Source organism: Artibeus jamaicensis, unplaced genomic scaffold, assembly GCF_021234435.1.
Source record: "Artibeus jamaicensis isolate MK-2021 breed Jamaican fruit bat unplaced genomic scaffold, CSHL_Jam_final scaffold_1964, whole genome shotgun sequence".
NCBI classification, from domain to species: Eukaryota; Metazoa; Chordata; class Mammalia; order Chiroptera; family Phyllostomidae; genus Artibeus; species Artibeus jamaicensis.
Window position 1 is genome coordinate 46,219,980 of NW_026522030.1, and position 18,313 is coordinate 46,238,292.

Genomic DNA, 18,313 nt, shown 5'->3' on the forward strand with positions numbered 1-18,313 from the left:
ATCTAAATTATAAGTATTCCCCACCTCAACACCTAAATTTTCATTGATTAACAAAGATCTGAAATTGTGAATGAAAATTCCAAAATGATTCTTTATATAAATAAGACCAACAATTCTAAATAATTTTCTGGATGACTAAAAAGTGATGAGCTACTCTTTAAAACAGACAATGAAATCGATGATATTATTTCTTTCTCTAGTATCCACATTCTTTGGCTATAAGTTCTCTATTTTTTCCTCCTCATTGTAGAACCTCCACCTATTGGGAATAGTGGTTGGACGCTTTCTGTAAGACATTTCAGGCTTATTAAGACACGGTTACAAATATGGGCGAAGGAGATCAATTTCCTTCATTCTGGAGTTGCATTTCATGGGCTTAGCCTTGGCTGTCTACATGCAAACAGAAGCTGGTTCTGCAGCCAGGCAGGCAGCACGCCCCCCAGCGAACACCGATCTCCTGTGCCTGGCAACCAATTAGCTTGATACAAAAGGTGTTCTAAAAAAAGTAAAAAAAAAAAAAAAAATATCCCAGAAGATTGTCTTGAAGGATGCCATCTGTAATCCTGCTGCTTGAGGCAGTTCCAGGTGGCAGGATGTGAGGCAAATCTTATGACATTTAGACAAATCTGGCAGTGAGCACGGCACCCGGGAGGGTACTCGCCGTCACAGCTGTTCTTTGCTTGATGCCTGTACGTAGAGGTGTGTTCCTAAAAAGTTGTGTGAGAAGTGATTTTGGAGGAGTAAATCAAATCACAGTTTCAATGTTCCACAGGAGAATTCTATAGAAAGGACCGGAGGAGAATCCTGTTGTAAATACTTCTTAATTTATTGGTTTTACCACGCCAGGTCTTCCTTCATGCTGGTTTTACCTACTGTGGCCAAAGAAACTCTAAAGAACATTGAGCTTTGGAAGAGAGCCATCTGAAATTTAGCTTTTTTGTTTCCTTCATTCTCTCTGTTCCCTATCTTTTGTGAAATGTGTCCTCTTTAGAATCCCCACAGCAAGGGGTGAGGAGGAGAAAATGACAAAAAATAAAACTAAGCCAACACCTAGCTCCAGGTGGCAGCTCTTTTAACAGGGTTTGTGGCAGAGAGAGTCTGAAGCTTCTGACTCACTTCCCTGCCTAGCTGACGTGCCCTTTGAACCCCATGGGACCTGCTCGTTCAGATCCTCAGGCCTGGGCTCTAATATTCTGCCCCACAGAGAACTCCAATGTTTCTTTCCAAAATAACTCCTAGGGGCAGCCCTACCCTCAAGGCCAACACACCTTTATTTTTCAGTTCATCACTCACTGACATTGTATCATGTACTAACTTGTTCACTTGTTAATTAGCTAGTCCTGGTCAGAAGATAAATTGCAGGAGGGCACAGTTGGTTTTGCTGATGGATGTATGCCCAGCAATGGGAACAGTGCCTGATACATAGTAGATGCTCCAAAAATATTTGTTCAATGAATAGTAGGCATATAATAATATGTACACACACATACGTATGTATATACATATACACAAAAGGAGCTGACCACAGCCTTTTCCCCCCCTCTGTGAGAAGCCACCCATCCCATTAGGAAAATTTGCATTACTGTCACCCAAAGCACATACAAGGCACAGACGTGGTTACCTGCTCCCGTGGTGGACACCAGTTTTGGCTTGCTGCGGGCACCATCTCCTTTGGTGGTGTAGGCTGTGACGGTGAGGGAGTAGGAAGTTTCAGGCTGTAGCCCAGAAATAATCATGTCCTGAAATGACACAGTAGAAGGACACTGATTCAAAACATGCCCTGAATACTCTTGGGGGGGGACATCAAGGAACCCGTTTTCATTGCTGTGCATGCGTGAACATTTGCTGCAGCCATGCCGAGCGCTGCGTGTTTCATGCCTGGAGCTCATGCTATGGGTCATCTGTTTCCATGCTGACAGTGGAGCGGGGTCAGCCCTCCTAAGGGGCAGCTCTAAGGGAAGGTAGGTAAAAACATAAAACCTGGAGCCAGACCGCCTGAATTCTTGCTTAAACCTGCTTCCCTTTATTTATTAGCTTGGTGTTCCAGGGTGTATCAGTTTACCCCTCTGTGCCTCAGTTTCCCACGTGAAAGTAGGAATAATAAGACCGCACAGGGCCACTAGAGGACTAAATGGGTTATGTCAGGAAAACAGAACTATGCCTGGCTCACAGTGAGAAATCCAGAAACTAGCTGTTATTCTACGCCAGCAGCTCTCCATATGCACCCACTATGGCCTGGCCCACAGACCGGTGATGGGGCTGATGCCAACAGTCTGTTTATCACCATGGAAGTATTTTGCCAAATGGCTGATCTGCGGGACCTAGACATCCTCAGAGGCAGAGAAGTTTCTTGGGACTCAAGACTCATATTACTGGTTAACTATATAGGCTCTGAACTATAATCATTATAAATCAAGGAGAATTTTCTGTTTGTCTGAAGAATTTTCTGACTTAAAACTGAAGAACAGGACTTATGGTACCATATCACAAATATGTGTTCTATTAATTCTGATTGTTTAGAAAATGTTAACTGTCACCAACTATTTATCAAAACTGTTTTGTCTTAGTGAGGGCCCACAGCTGTGATAGTTATTAAAAATAGATGATCATACAACTGTTCTTCCAAAGTGGAGGTTCCTTGTTTCTTTAAATAGTGCTGGTTCTGAAATTGTCCTGATGTTTTCTTTAGAGCTATACCCACCCCCCAGAACAATGAAAAAAACCTTTCAGATTTTTGGCGCAGCTATGTTTTCAAATGAACTGTGACAAATTTAAGGAAACAGACAATGTCATTGTTTCCGCATCTAAACACAATGCCAGTGGGAGTCTGGTGAATGGGCTGGACTGTGTGAGGGCGGCAGGGCTGTTCTGTGCAAGCCTGTAATGGGCACCACAGAACTCAGTTGTTGACTCTGGTCCCAAGTATGACAGCTTTTACGAGGAGCTTCCCTCAAAAAGGTGGGAGTATCATCGATTTGGAAATTCAAGGATTTCAGATACACCATCTTGAAGAGCCACTGGAAGTACTATTCTGTAAGCTAAATGGACTACATTTGGGAGTGAAATTTTATTTTCCGAAACTTGGAATGATTTCACTAACATTACAGGGAATATAAAAACCAAATGAACCACCCGAGAGTGGTGTTTTAAACTGTGACAGATAATAGCCACTCCAAAAATTATGATGGGTAAAAATGACCATGTTTTCAAGGTCCCCTCCCACATGCCACTGGACTGCTACTGAAAGCAGGCAAGGTGAAGAGGAAAAAAGAAATAAGGCTTTGTTCTGTCACCAGGTTGTGTGGCAAGAAATTTATATACACTGAGCCTTGTACGAGTTTCTCCTTTATAAAACTGGGGTTAATGAACGTGCCCCTCCTGTAGCACAGGATGTGGCAGGATAATGTAAACAACGTGATGTGAAATTGCCAAGCCCACTGTGGTGGTATCATCTAGCCGGCTACACCTGGATCACAGCATCTCTTAGGTTACACTTTCTTTCTCAAGCTGCGGGTGTACTCCCTAGGGGTTCTGTACTCTTTGTGGGTTAGTGTGGCTGACATCACGGCCACAGTCCTCCCCTCTCTCTGTCTTTTCCTAAACCAGCTCCACTCGGCTTCTTGCCCCTGCCTATTAAAGGTTGGCATTACTAGGTCTCTTGGTAGCAGTCACTGGTCTGCATCTCTAATATAAAATGAAAACCAAACAAATGCATTCATTCCAAACCTGTAAAGGCCTTTTTTTATGCCTATACACTAAATTCATTTCTAGCCCTGACTTCCCAGGAGGACTCCAGGGACATATATATAAATATCTGCTGGATATTTTCCAGTGACTGTCATGTGTCATCTGAAGCTCAGCTTAACCAAAGCTTACATATTGTTCTCAGAAGCGGACTCCCCTCTTTACTTCCCACATTCTAGTGAATGGTGGAGCATCTTCAAAACTTAGAAGTGACACTTTGATCTTTTTTTTTCTCCCTCAAATTCTTAAAGTTTTTGTTAATTCTTAAAAATATTGATCATAACCATCCCTTTTTCCATTTCTGCTTTCTCAACTTTGTTGAATTTTTATTTCTTAGTAAAAGAGCTCTTTTAATTTGTTTTTCTATTTATTATCTTTTTTTCTCCCTAATCTCTCCACTAAGTCTGCAGGTAATGACCCATTCAGTAAGACATAAAATCATTTTAATCAGTCATGACCAGATTTAAATACATATATATACACACATGTGCACACACATGCACACACATATACTTGAATGTAAAATAATAAAGTTTATATATATTTAGAGGTAAGGTATTATTCTGAGAAATGTTTAAACACATGACATATAATGCATTTCTTACTATGGGTCATGGTCAAAGAAGTTTATAAAATACTGCTATGCTATTGATTTTTCAACATTATATTAAAACTTATTTCTGAGCTATACTTAGCACTAACTTAGTAACCTAAACCCTTTATTTCTGTCAAATTAGCAAGCTCCCTGTTACGGGGCTATCTCACACTCTTGACTGCCTTGAAACTTTTCTAAAATTGACATCCTTCCTAGGCACCTGGACCGTAAGCACTTAGAAGGCAGGCGTTGTATCTTGTATCCTCCTCTGCAGCTTATTGTAACTATACACATACAGTTAGCTCTTAATAAATAACATAACCCACTCACTTAAATCTTTTAAAAAACTCCTCACGGAGATACATTCTAATTCTTTGCATAACTTATTCGAGTTCATGCACAGTTGTAGGGTACAACAGAGAATTGCCAATTCTAGATAGAGTTAACTAGTCCCAGATCTAGTCATGTTATCCAGTGAATATGTAAGGCTGGAGGAGCATTTAAGAGCTGCCTACGACATAAAACTTTGACCCCTCAGGTCTGCGATGTCTCCACTTTAAGCATGCCTCCTCTGACTATGTCACGAGGCAGAGTTAGTAGCAGCCACCAAAATAACACGAGGTCACAGTATTTCTTATTGCAATCAGTAGCACCATGCCAATTTCACAAAACGAAACCAAAACACAACATGTACCATGTCATGAAGATAAATTAAAAAAATTGTTAATTCATGCATTGAAACAGTGATGACATATCACAAATAAGTGAAAGAGGAGCATCAGAAAAAATAAGCATTTTAGTGTTTTTACAAAGCAGTCAAAAATTACTCACATGTTCAGTAGTATCATCAAATTCCCACTGATTGAGATTAAGAAGGTTGGGGAGGTAGAAACAAAATAAAAAGAAATGAAGAGAAATTTGTAGACTGATTAAGGCAACAGTGCCCTTGTTATGATTAAAAAAAAAAAAAGCAATTGTATCAGTGTATACAACAAAACTCCAAGGAGTATAAGTGCGTTATGGTGCCGCTTTCATTCTCAATTGAAAGGTCGAAAGTAACTATGCTCTGCATTGTTATCACTAAAACCAGATATTTTCCATTGAGATAAAGCAAGAAGGCATAGCAAAAAGCTAATGCACACTACTTTGTGACATTTTTTTGACTTTTTCCTTAAGTTACATAGTTAGTTCAAGTCACTATTAAGATTAAAATCTCTCATTAATATTGAAATCCAATAGTCCTGGTGAAGTCCTGCAAGACTTAATGACATTTCAATGAGTAGTCAAAGAGGAAATAAGAGATGGTAGGGGGGGAGGAAAAATAAATAAGAAAAAAGCAACACAAGGAAAATAAGCAAATTAATAAAGAAAAGTCAAAATAGAAGAGAAGAAAAAAAGGTTGAGTGGCATTTACGGCAATGTTGTATTATATAATCACATTAACTACCATGCACCCAATAAAAAGAACAATAGAACTACAGTCCTACGATGTAATATTATCTAAGAACAGAAGAACATCAAAGCATGATGGTCTTATCCATATCCTTTCCCTAATTGCAGACTTACACAATAAAACATAAGCGCTGATGGCTTTATTTTATATTATGAGAAGGTTCTATTTTACAGGCAGAATAAATTAAACATTTGAAAATGCAAGTCAGTTGCCCTTTTCCAAATCTAAGGGACACTATGGATCTTGAACTGCATTTACAGACGTGGCCTCTAAAACAAAACCATACACCTGGATTAAAGGTAGATTAGTTAGCCACTAACCCAGATGTTTTTTATGTAGAATGTGTCAGGACCAAGGCAAACATTAGCACCTTTGTAAGTTGATTATCTCAAGACTTGGGGTAAATAACTTTCCTTAGAGCTACAGGGATATTTATCGGGCTTCTCCTAATCATTGGAACAAAGTTGCAACATCTGGCAACCTGGAGCAGTGGTTCAAGACTTGGTTCATAATTGTCCTCACTTTCACACAAAACAAGAAAGTTTCCATGGAAATGTTTCAAATCTTCACAAATATCATCCACTGCCATGCCCAGCTACCAATTTGCTGGATAAGCAAAGCACTTCCCTATTCATAACATTGCATCAGTACTGAAGCATAGACAAGCTAGTCCATGGGTTATGTGTAACCCCCGCAGGACGGTAACCGATTAAAGTCTTCCTCTCCCTTTCAGAAAAACATGACATATGGATTTATTATGGTACTACCTCTGAATCACTATTAATTTATGAAGAAACTGATGCTCTATTTTAAACAACTGACTACAAAACCAAATTATGACTCCAATATTTATAAACCACTGCCTTAGGATTAATTTCTCGCACTCTCAATTAGTACTTTTCTTAACTTGGCTCAACAGGGGGATCCCATTTGGTCCCTGAAAAACTCTTAATTTTTATCATGGTCATTATCTTCATTTTTGGGGAAATGAAACAATTCTTTTCATCAAAAACAATTTAATAAAGGGGTTCTAAATAAAATACTATCTGTATACATTTTCCTGCATGTCTATTGCAGTAGGAATAAAAATGTCTATTTTCCAGCAGGAAGTCTTACATTTAGAAATTAGGTCAACTTAATCCTATTTTTTTAAGTTCATTTTATTTTTTAAAAGTTGTTATTTATTTATTTTTAGAAAGGAGGAGGGAGAAAGAGGGACAGAAACATCAATGTGTGGCTGCCTCTCATGCACCCTCTACCGGGGACCTGGCCTGCTGGGGCTATAGGCCCCCTTCAGGGGACCTGGGGCATATGCCCTAAATGGGGAATAGAACCCATGACCCTTTCATTCAAAGGCCAGCACTCAATTCACTGAGCCACTCCAGCCAGGGCCCATTCTAAGTAGTTTTAATACAGCAGAAAATAGATGTTATCGGTAAAACTGCTTCTTAAAACTTTACCCCTTGATTTGACTAAATCAAATTTTTAAAGCTGAATATATGTATTTTAAGAAAAAGTAACATGTTCTTAATCAGATGTGTTACTTCACTACAATTTATTTCCTCAATCGATGGCAACCCAGATTCAGAAGGTATATATAGATCATGTGTTTTAACAACAAGAATTTTGTGCAGGATTTTTTAAAATGTAAAAAAAAATAATTAAAATGGGAACCAGTTCAGGGCACACAATAGAAAAAAGGTATCATAAGAAAACCCAGCTATGTAATTTTGGAGGCTTACCTGTGCATCAGCCAGCATGACATCCTTCAGCATGGGCTGGCCCTTGGGCTCACCATTTTCCATCCTCACATAATGCACCTGGTATCCTCTGATCTGGCCATGCTGTTTATTGGGCACAGGTGAGCGCCATGAGACTTTAACAGATGTTGAGTTGACAGCCTCTACCTCGACTTTTCGAGGAGGACCACTAGGAACTGGAACAATATCATCGGATAAAAGAAAATTATAGGCACTTGTCCCACCCAGTCAGAGCATTTTCTTTACTTAGTTTTTCTTTCTTTTTTTCTTTTCTTTTTTTTTAATGGGCAGACCCACTATGTTTCCTTTGTGGAATACAGACATTTTCAACCAATGAAAATGCTCAACCAATCTGCTCTACCTTTCAAGAAAAGATCAAAAAACATGACCAATGCCAAAAAAAAGTATGGAAGAAAAAAAGAGTATCAGAGAAATAGAAAAACATGTAAAAAATGTACAAAAGCCAAGGAAGATGCTTTGAGGTTCAAAGCATTAAAGCACAAAGAGGTATAGCATTGAAATAATAACAAAAACTGCTTGTTGATTGCTGAGTGTTTTTTAAAGGTTTCTTTTTAGCAGAAAAAAAAAGATTCTTGATTATAGGAATTTTCTTCTTTTTTTCTCATATCAAAGGTATTCCATACAACAAATGCCAAAAAATAAATGTTGAGCATCAGTGCTTCGGAAATACGCAAGACAAAAAGGCAACAAGAAGATAAGAAGGCTGTTTTTAAAAGTTAACTTCAAAATGCAAAAGAAATGACTATAAAAAAGCCACAAAAAATGCAGAAGACTTTAGATGGAGGTACAGAGGAAGAGCCTGGATTGCAAACTCATTGGAGCAAACTGTTCTTTTTTAAGGGAAGCAAATTACTGTGTTGAGATCGAAAGAAAAAAAAAATGCCCAGGCTGTAGCAAAGATAGGTCTTTGGCAAAAACTACTGACGTTAGAGCGATGTTGGGTAAAAAAAAGATGAGCAGAGAAAAACGGGTTACTGTTAGCCTATCAAAAGACAGCAGACCAAGACTGTTGGAGAAGGGAGCAAACGGACGTAGCAGAGGCAACATACCATCTTCATCGGTTCGAATCAACACGGACAAGCTCTCGGGGCCAGGGCCGACATCTGTGTGGGCTGTCACAGTGATCCGGTACTCAGTCCATTTTTCCAGCTGTTCCAAAAGGTATTTGGTAGTGTCCGAAGGAATTCCCAAAATCTGGTGAGGTTTGTCATCTTCTCCATCCACTGCAGTATACTTGATGGAGTATTCAGTAATAATGCCATTCTGTTTTTCCACTGGTGGAGGTTGCCAACTTACCAAAATGCTAGTGGAACTTGGGCTGGTACAACTAATGTCTTGAGGAGGAGCTGACGGCTCTTATTTTGGTAGTGAGTTAAAGGAGGGTTTGAGTGAAAGGACAGGAGTGGTTGGAAAAAAAATGATAAAACAAAAGAAAAGGCAAAAATAAATAAACGAACATTAAGGGCAACAAAATGAAAATAAGGCTTTGAAATTCAAAATAAAGTTTTAAAGATAAATTATATACCTTGGCTTAGTAATATGAATCAACCAAAAAAAATGAATAAATGACCCAAAATAAATGTTAAATAATGGGTGGGGGGAGTATGTGAACATGAAACCTTGAGATGAGAAAGCCTCCGATAGAGTTACCTACCTGCAATTTAAATTCTTCTTCTAAACCAATCTCTCGGTATTCCCCAGCCCTACCATACAGACTATCCAACTCCAAAAAAGCTGCAAATGCCGCAAGATTTACTACATGAGCAGCTTGATGAGGCTTCACAGATGCTGTTTCAAGCTTTCATTTCTACATTCTAGAAGGAGGGCGATTCATACACAGCATTCAGTTGTGAAAGCAGCCTTAAGTGTGAAAACCTGCAATAACTACTAGATATCCTTCTGCCAATTCCATTTCTTTAAAAGAAAACAAATAAAAAACCAACAAACATAAAGGGGTTCCCTTTGACTATCTGAAAAAATGACTGTGCCTGACCAGCTTTAATGAAAAGCATTAACTGAACACTGACCATACCCCACAGAGAGCCAGCATGCAGAATCAGTAAAGGGTGAAAAGGCATAGCCCGAGATTTACCTACCGAGAGCAATGTCAGGCTTGTTGGTTCTGACTGTAACTTGTACTTACCCTACATCAGCTTTCAGCTTTTAAAAAAAATTATAACTCTTCTTGAGACACCATTGCTAGTGAAGAATTAGATCCCACCAGCAAATTTTGGTAAAATCAATAATAATGATCTATCGCTTACAAAATGTAACATAGCCATTTTAAAAAGGTTTAAAAATCCTGAGAACCATCTTCCTTTCATTTTGTACACCATTCCTTTCATTTCCTATATAATTATTCATATAAAATAGTGTTGACAAAAGAGTTCAAAGATAAGCTTTCCTATTGCCCTTTCCAAAGTAAACTGGTCACCTTCTGAGCAATTATTTTTGATTAACTCAATCAAACATATCACTATTTGAAAAAAATTAAAAAGCAATAAAGACCAGTGCAGTATTATCATAAATTATTTTTAAAGTTAATAATACACGTTCCTAAAAAAACAAACAAATGGGATAAAACATACATAATACATATATATTTTTAAGGCAATATATATTATACCATGAGTACATCATTTCTAATTTTTTGTATTTGAATATGTAGTTTGACTTTGGGGATCTTTATATTATGTAGTGCCTGGTTTATGAGACTGTTCAGACTATTATCAGTCTTTACATGTTTTGTGTTTTTCATTAGGTCAATCAAAACAAAAAGCTCTCTTTTACTAACAAAAAGTAAATTCTCATTGAAAGCCTCATAAATTTGAAATAAGATTTGTAAAATCACTAGAATATCATTTTTATTGATTCTGACTACAGGCTCTTTTTATATTTCAAATTATAAAATTATTTTAAATGCATCATCATTATTCATAACAAATTGAGTTATTCATAAAACAGCTAGGACTCATTTGTAATTCTTTCTATAAAACTGATTTGGTTTGTATGACATTGCTACTCTCGGTCCTTCTATTCTTTGAATATGTTCAACACCATTTGAAACTTCTATTTTAATAAATAAAGAAAAGATAAGCTTTTGGTGTGCTTATGAAAAGTTCATTCTGTCTCTATGTAAGTACATATGTATATACATATGCAAAAAAGTCAAGTTTGTAAACCATGCAAAATGTAATATTAAAGCATGTCACATTCCTTTGGTTAAATATCTGGTTTTAAGAATGATCTTCTACAATATGACCTACTAGCTTGACTGGAATTCAAAGCAGACATACAAACTGCATTTATATACTTGAGGTTTGAAAAGGACAATTTTATGGGAATAAGCTATAATCACTAATGGATTAAGCACAAGAACCTAATACTTTTCATATGAATAACTATGTTTTGAGAAAATAGAGGAAAATGATTTTTTATTATCAAAAACCCTGAAAGATGTCAAGTACCTATAGAAGAATAAAATATAAAGGCTTGCTTCTATGGAAGAAAATTCATCTTTTAAAATATATAAGTATTATGCTTGTTGACAGTTCTAAAAATTAGATCACTATAGCATTCTCTTTACAAAATTTAATGCATTTCTATTATACAGCTCTATTGCATGACATCAAAATCACTTATAAAATATAAAAAATTAAGGAAATAACTCCATAAAACTATTCAACTTAAAGCAAATGGCTGTTTAATAGACTAATTATAAAAACATGAATAAAGATCAAATAGTATTATAAGCCACCAAACTTTCCATCAAAAACAATCTCCCATATTAGCCTTTACAAAAAAAACAATCTTAAAAATCTTCCTTGGACACAATGAACCCCCATTGTGATAAAGACAACTATTCTTTATAGCAACAGTTCCAAAAAGATATTGAACCTGAGGAAACAAAATAAAATTTAGGATTGCAAATGTACTTGTGATTATTCCATTGTTCCTAAATTTTTTCAAATACAGATTTGCTGTGAATGTTCCAAACTTTTGGAACTCCTAGCAGAGTTAATAACAAAGTAATCACAAGAGCTGAGCTTTTCTCTGAGTGGGAACAAATACATGAATTAAAGTGTTATTTGTCAGCAAACTTAAAACCTGTGTGCTCACAAAAGATAACAGTTTGGTCTTTCACTGACTCTTTGCTAAAGCCTTCCTCTGATTGTTACGCAGTGCTCTCAACCTGAATTTTGCTTTAGAGCCTTGTAATTCATTAAATGGGGCTTGATTTACCTCCTTTCACCCATTTTTCTCATCTCAATCTCTCTGAAGGTCTTTCAATTTAGAAAGTGGGAGAAAATAATCTGCTACTTGGACCAAGTTTGAAAACAACACAGGTCACAGTTGTACTCTAATCCTTAGAGTTGGACATTGGCTAGCACAGAGACTGCTGACTATTAAGAATATTAAGTAGCAGCTCTGTTTGCTGATAGGGATAATCTCCGGCAACACCTCCTAGTAAAAAAAAGGGCAGAAAGTAAGCAAAGAGAGACACCTACTTGACTGCATGGTTCTAGCTGATATTTCCGTTGTAGAAGCACCCAAGCCTTGAGGAGAGCGTGCAGCCAGACGAAAGTAGTACAAGCTGTTTGGTTTCAGCCCTTGCAGTCTGTAAGATGCCCCTGGCTCAATGGTAATTCGTTGCTGTGGTAAGTAACAAGAGAACTTGGTCATCTTCATTAAGGTTTGGGCAAGTATTTTTTTTATCACAATGCCTGTCATCAAAAAAGTCACACACAGAACCTATAGAATATCAAGGACACTACCAGAGGAATTATATAATGAAAATGGCATTTAAAAGGCAAGTTTCTACAATGAATAAGGCAATTGGACTACGGGTGGCCAGTGATCTTTCTCATGATGACACAGCATCCAAATGCATTGGATAAAAGGGAGATTGAGAGGCCATCACCCCCAGAGGTGTCCCCCCCCAAAAAAAAGGCACGGGTTCTGCTGTGACAGGACCCACAATAGAAACTGTGCCCAACACGTGCAATTTCAGTTGAAGAGATTTCAAGCTCATGGCCTGTGATCTGCAATTTAAATGGGGACAAAGAAAACATGGCCAAAAGCAGTAACAAAAACTGGTACACAGTTTATCTTAGGTCACTATGAAAGAACTAAAACTGCCAAGGTCTGATGGAATAAAAATCAGATCTTAGTTACTAAAAAAAGCTGGATAATTTAATGAAGCCTAGGTTGGTTTAAAATAAGTTTATAAATTTTTCCCCTTGGGAATATAGAGTTGACAGCTACAAAAATAATCAAACTTTTCTATAACTTTTAGCATCATAAAGGACTTCTGAAATAAAGTTTCTTTTTTTTTTAAATTTTTTTTTAAGATTTTATTTGTTTATCTTTAGAGGGCAAGGGAAGGAGAGAGGGAGAGAAACATCAATGTATGGTTGCCTTTGTGGGTTCCCTGCTGGGAACTGGCCTGCAGGGAACCAGCCTGCAACCCAGGCATGTGCCCTGACTGGGAATCAAACCCGGTTATCTGGTTCGCAGGCCAGAACTCAATCCACTGAGCTACACCATCCAGGGCTGAAATAAAGTTTCTTTAATCAAATGTTAAAGTTACTTTTCATGCTTGAAATGTGCCTTTGTATTTTAGCAAAAATATAGCTGTTTATTGTAAATCAATCACAGATTGAACAATTAGCCTCTAGTAAATCTTAAAATACATGCTAATATATAATCTGATATGGCATAAATAATCGTAGGCTTTTTATCAAATATTGCTTGCTGTTCACACAGCAGAAATCAGTCAAGAATAATTCAAAAAATAAAACCAGAGAAAACATCCCTAGGTTGTTCTGCCTTGAAACTACAAAAGCTTTTAAAAATTTTAGATTTACCAAATAACAAGAAAAAGGTATTTCCGAAAAAACAACTGGAAAGCAGAGGAGGTGTGCCAACGTTCCAGTACCCACAGCAGTCTCAAAAAAGCTGCCCCCTCTTTGCTGATTTTACCCTATTTGTTTCTTAGTGGGGTGGTGGTAAGGACTTAAAATAATGCTGGTTTATATCTTACTAAAAACACAAATAGATGTAATATGAGAACCTTAAGTTACATCAGTATTTAAATTACACAGCTTTTTAACTGATTAATTTATATGGGCTCAGTCAGCAAAATCTAAAAGCACTGCATTTGGAAACTGGCCTTTGGAGATCCTCCTCTATTCGAGCAGAAGTAACAAAAGAGAAGTTTACAGAAAAATTAATTTACTATTGCACAAGGTAGCTGATAACACTTCATTTAGTATGTGAGTATTTTAAAAAAGAATTTCTTGTTAGATCCCAGGGGCAGTTTATGCTTTGTGAAGATTTTTTTTTAAGATGAAGAATGCTAAAAAGTAACATAAAATGAATGGCTTGTATGGATTGAGTTTTCACATATAGTTTTACTAACATTTTGTCCAAGTGTTCCCTACTAGAATTTATAATAAACATAATCATTATTATAATATATTCCCTTTCTGAAGATGCTAGGTATATCTTAATAACTGATTTCTGTAAACTATTTAAAGTGCACTCCAGAGACGGTGTACCCTAATGGTTAAGAACACAGATTCTGAAACGGACTGCCTCAAATCAAATTCTAGTTCTGCTATTCAGTAGAATGAGACTTTGGGCTAATTTTTTAACTTTTTGTATGTGCTTCCCTTTTGGGACGTGTGAAGTATATTAATAACAGAGGTGGTCCAATCAAAAGCACTGTTGTATGGATTAAATGAGTAGATGGGAAACCCTCAGAACACTGCCTATTAATGTATTTATTAGTTATTCTGAGTTTTGCTTCTTTTCAGTGATTATCAATAATTTCCAGCCTTCTGCAATCTACTGTTATTTTATTTGCATAACATACTCAAAATTTATTTTTTTAATATTTTAAAAGATTTTATATTTATTTTTAGACAGAGAGGAAGGGAGGGAGAGAAACATCAATGTGTGGTTGTCTTTCGCATGCCTCTCACTGGGGACCTGGCCTGCAACCTGGGCATGTGCGCTGACTGGGAATTGAACTGGCTACCATTTGGTTCACAGGTCCATGCTCAATCCAGTGAGACACACCAGCCAGGGCTCAAACTATATATAATCACATTCATATCATAATTTTGGCATACAAATAAACATTTGCTTTGAGGTATCTTTCTGTAAAACCAGTTTGAACAAGTTCTACTCAAAATCCTGAAGCTTGAATATGGAAGAAGAAAAAAGTCCTCAACTTTCATGGGGTATATTAAATATTTTATAACCTGCTACATTCATAAATAATTTAGAAACTTAAGTAGAAAATAGTTCCAATAGGGCAATACCTGTTTTGTTTGCCCCCTTCCCCAGCAAGTCTCCAGATACCCTTTCCACTCTTTTGGTCAAGTGTTTCTTGACGCATAAATCTTTTCTACCAAGGTCCTCAATAGATACCTGGCTTTGTACAGAACCTGAGTAAGTCCACAAAAGCAGAGCAGTGCCCCAGGGCAGTGACTAATCCCAAAGGTGAGGAATGTGGTCCTACCTCCTCTCCATGCTCCCCATCTTTGTAGACCAGTTCATAGTTGGCAATGGTGTCTGAACGCGGAGGTGTCCAAGAGAGCAAAATACTCGTTTCAGACTCAGGTTCTGCTTTGAAGTTTAGTGGCTGCCCTGGCACTAAAAACAGGGAGGAAAAGGAGCTTACCATCACCATAAATGTTCACAAGTTCTTTCATTAGTGCATCTGTTTAAACCTTTCAAAACACGTCCACATGTATCAGCTTAATGGAGTGCTAGATCTTTTTTTTAACAATGTCCAGATAAACTTGTGTATATAAAGTCCATTTTCCTCCTTCAAGGAACAAGGTCGATATTATGAATACTATCCTTGTCCTTGAATGGTAGGATATTTATACAAGATGAAGAATGAGCAAATATACAGGGTCCAGCACAAATAATGCCCCTTTTTATTCAAAATCCTTTATTACAAAACCATAAGCATGTACTTCTGTAACAAAACCACACTCCAGCACACCATATAACATTTTAGGTGCAATATTCAAATTAAAACTGTAAATTATTACACCCATATTATTACCCTATCAACCATGCTCAAGCAGGCCTTACTTCTGCCAGACCCTGTAGAATATATTAGTCTCTGAATTAACTTTTGCATATAATAAAATTATTTACTTCATAACACTGTACATAATCAGTGAGATGATTTATATAGTGCACTTTGTAATTAATATTGCCTAAATCATGATGAGTGCTAAATACATAAAAGTTATTGATATTTTGAAACTAAGTGGGAATTTATTCTCTAGCACTACATTTAACTTTCAACGTTAACACACCTCTAGGCTACCAGAATCACTTAGCAATTTTTCTTACCAACCTACATTTTAAGAAATTGTTTCAAAATGAAAGGAGAAAAACTATCACTTATAAATAATTGCTTCTAATCCCTCAATAACTTCAAATGACTCAGTACACTAAATCCAATATTAAACTTAATACTGTCCAGGCTAAGAGGGAGCTAAATTACTATACAAACTTAAAAGTTTATAGAATACTTATAAAAATACACTAATTTAATATAATAAACAGAATCTATACTTCTCATAGTAGTCATATCACTCAGGCAATAGACCATTTGAAAGGGCTGTACATCACATTTGAGAACGCTTCACTCAAATGCTGTATTACAGTAAGCTGACTGACCCGATGTCCAAGTTCACACCCGATTCCCACAGGCCCTCCATCTATTATACACGGCTAACACACTGCAGGGCATCGCTGGCACACCTAACCTTACACTGTTCTTGGACAATGTCTGCTCTCATTGGTCGGTAGCCATGCTTTGATGGCCATGAAAATTTTTGACCATAAAAAACACCCCAATTTGATTATTACTCCGATATTGGATATTGTGGCATGTTTCAAAGTGCTAAGGCTAAACAGATGTCCATACTTCTACAAATTCACATGAAAATTTAGTGTTTATTTAATAAAGAAAATCAAGCACATTGATTTGTACTTCATAACAGACGAAAAAGAAGTTTAACGCATTTTTGGCAAATGAGCATAAACATTCAAAAACATGTAAAATAATGTAATTTGTAGCTGATGTATAAATTCAAGTTATTAAATAATACTTGCATCATCATTTTCATAAGAAAGAAGATCTTTGGAAAGATATTCTTTCTTCTTGCAATCGTGTCTCTGCAGTCTGATTTAAAAACTGCCTTTGTTTAGAGAGAAATTAAAGTCTAAAAGGATCTAGCAGAGCGGTTCCTAAGGTCCCTAATCACCACCTTATTCCAGTCTGCTGCTAACCTGTGCGTCTGTGTGCGTGTGCACACGCATGTGTGCGCATATTTGGACTTAAGGCTTCCGATTTCTAATTCCATTCATCATCTTTTCTCCCTTTTTGTATCACAGGCCTTGAGATACTCATTAATTTGATGCCTCTGGGAATGTACTTTCTGAACAGGGTAGCAGCGTGTGTCTTTTTTAAAGGACCTGCCCAGTGGGTGACCTAAGACAATCATTCGGACTGAGACAAAAGAAGATGAAAGATCAAGAGCAAGAGAAGGAGCAACAGAGGGAAATAAAAAGCAAACAGGCAAACAGGAAAACAGATAGCAAATGCATTACTCCTAAGAGAGAAATATCCAAAACGCTGGCAGCAGCAACAGTGGAGGCCAAGAACTATTAGACAGATGGGGAAATTATGATTGGATTCTAATATTCACACAATGGGCTAAAACTACACACAGAAAGACACACACCACACGCATACGTGTACAATCACTTATTTTCTCTAGTGTTATTCCCTTTTTTCTTTCCCCATACTTCCACAGGTCTGGGGAAGAAGAAAGCCTGGGATAACTCATGATTTAAACCAAACCAGAATACAGCCAGTATCGTCAAGAATTTAAAACACACAGAGTGTTGAAGGGCAGCTCTCAGGATAATAACTGCTTGTGACGTATTTCCTCCCTGCCTGATTCTAATAATAAATTAAGTGACACTGATTGAAAACATCTTGGAAATCTAATTAAGTTTTTCTTACTTAAACTGTTTACTTTCTACCTTTTAATTTGTCTTGAACAAATTCCCAGTAGGCCTCCATATTTTATCCTTGTTTAGTGACACAAACTGCATCTAATTCTCTAATGCTGTTTGGTTCTATTAGGAGCCCACTCCTTCTAACTAATGAGTCAGATGGGCACATCCAAGTCTTGGAGGGTGTACTGTCTTTTTTATTCTTGAACAAAGTCGTGGCCAGGTGATTTAATGGAAAGTCTCTTACACTAATACTTAAGGGAACCTCATCCTCTGCTTCCACGGCTTCCCTCTTTTGAAATAATTTAGAGGGTAATCTAATTTAGTAGATTTTAAACTGGTGGTAGAAACACCAATATCTAGAGGTGTCAGGCAGGCCACTGAGATGAATGAGTGCTGAGGCCACGTGGGGCCTGGGACCAAGGAGTGTGCCCAGCAGGGCCCGCCTGAGGGAGCCGGTGAGGCCCAGCACCAGGACAGCGCTGCCTCTGGAACATGGGCCTGGTCTTGCCCGAGCTTCTGATTTTTTTCAACACAAGTTGATGATATACCTGCTAGGTAAAATTTTCCCATTTCTGACCATTGGAAATTAATTAAATTGATTGAAATTATTTGAAAAAATACTGTATGGGGCTAACTGTGCCTACAGATGGAATCCAGCACGTGGATGGGTGTTTTAAAAGC

General features: G+C 37.2%; 1 protein-coding gene across 17 annotated transcripts in view; it reads right to left on the reverse strand.

The window, feature by feature from the left end:
• Window positions 1-18,313, reverse strand: part of PTPRD (protein tyrosine phosphatase receptor type D) — a 523,934-nt gene that overhangs the window by 171,461 nt on the left and 334,160 nt on the right. For 8 of the 17 annotated variants that reach the window (XM_053656279.1, XM_053656273.1, XM_037156776.2 and 5 more), the window contains exons 9-14: window positions 15,102-15,235; window positions 12,082-12,226; window positions 8,623-8,928; window positions 7,535-7,728; window positions 5,171-5,197; window positions 1,622-1,739 (exon numbers count right to left, since the gene is read on the reverse strand). In XM_053656279.1, the coding sequence (XP_053512254.1) occupies window positions 1,622-1,739; window positions 5,171-5,197; window positions 7,535-7,728; window positions 8,623-8,928; window positions 12,082-12,226; window positions 15,102-15,235 (924 nt within the window). The remainder of the gene's footprint in view (window positions 1-1,621; window positions 1,740-5,170; window positions 5,198-7,534; window positions 7,729-8,622; window positions 8,929-12,081; window positions 12,227-15,101; window positions 15,236-18,313) is intronic. The other 9 variants (XM_053656280.1, XM_037156783.2, XM_037156780.2 and 6 more) reach the window with 2 other exon arrangements.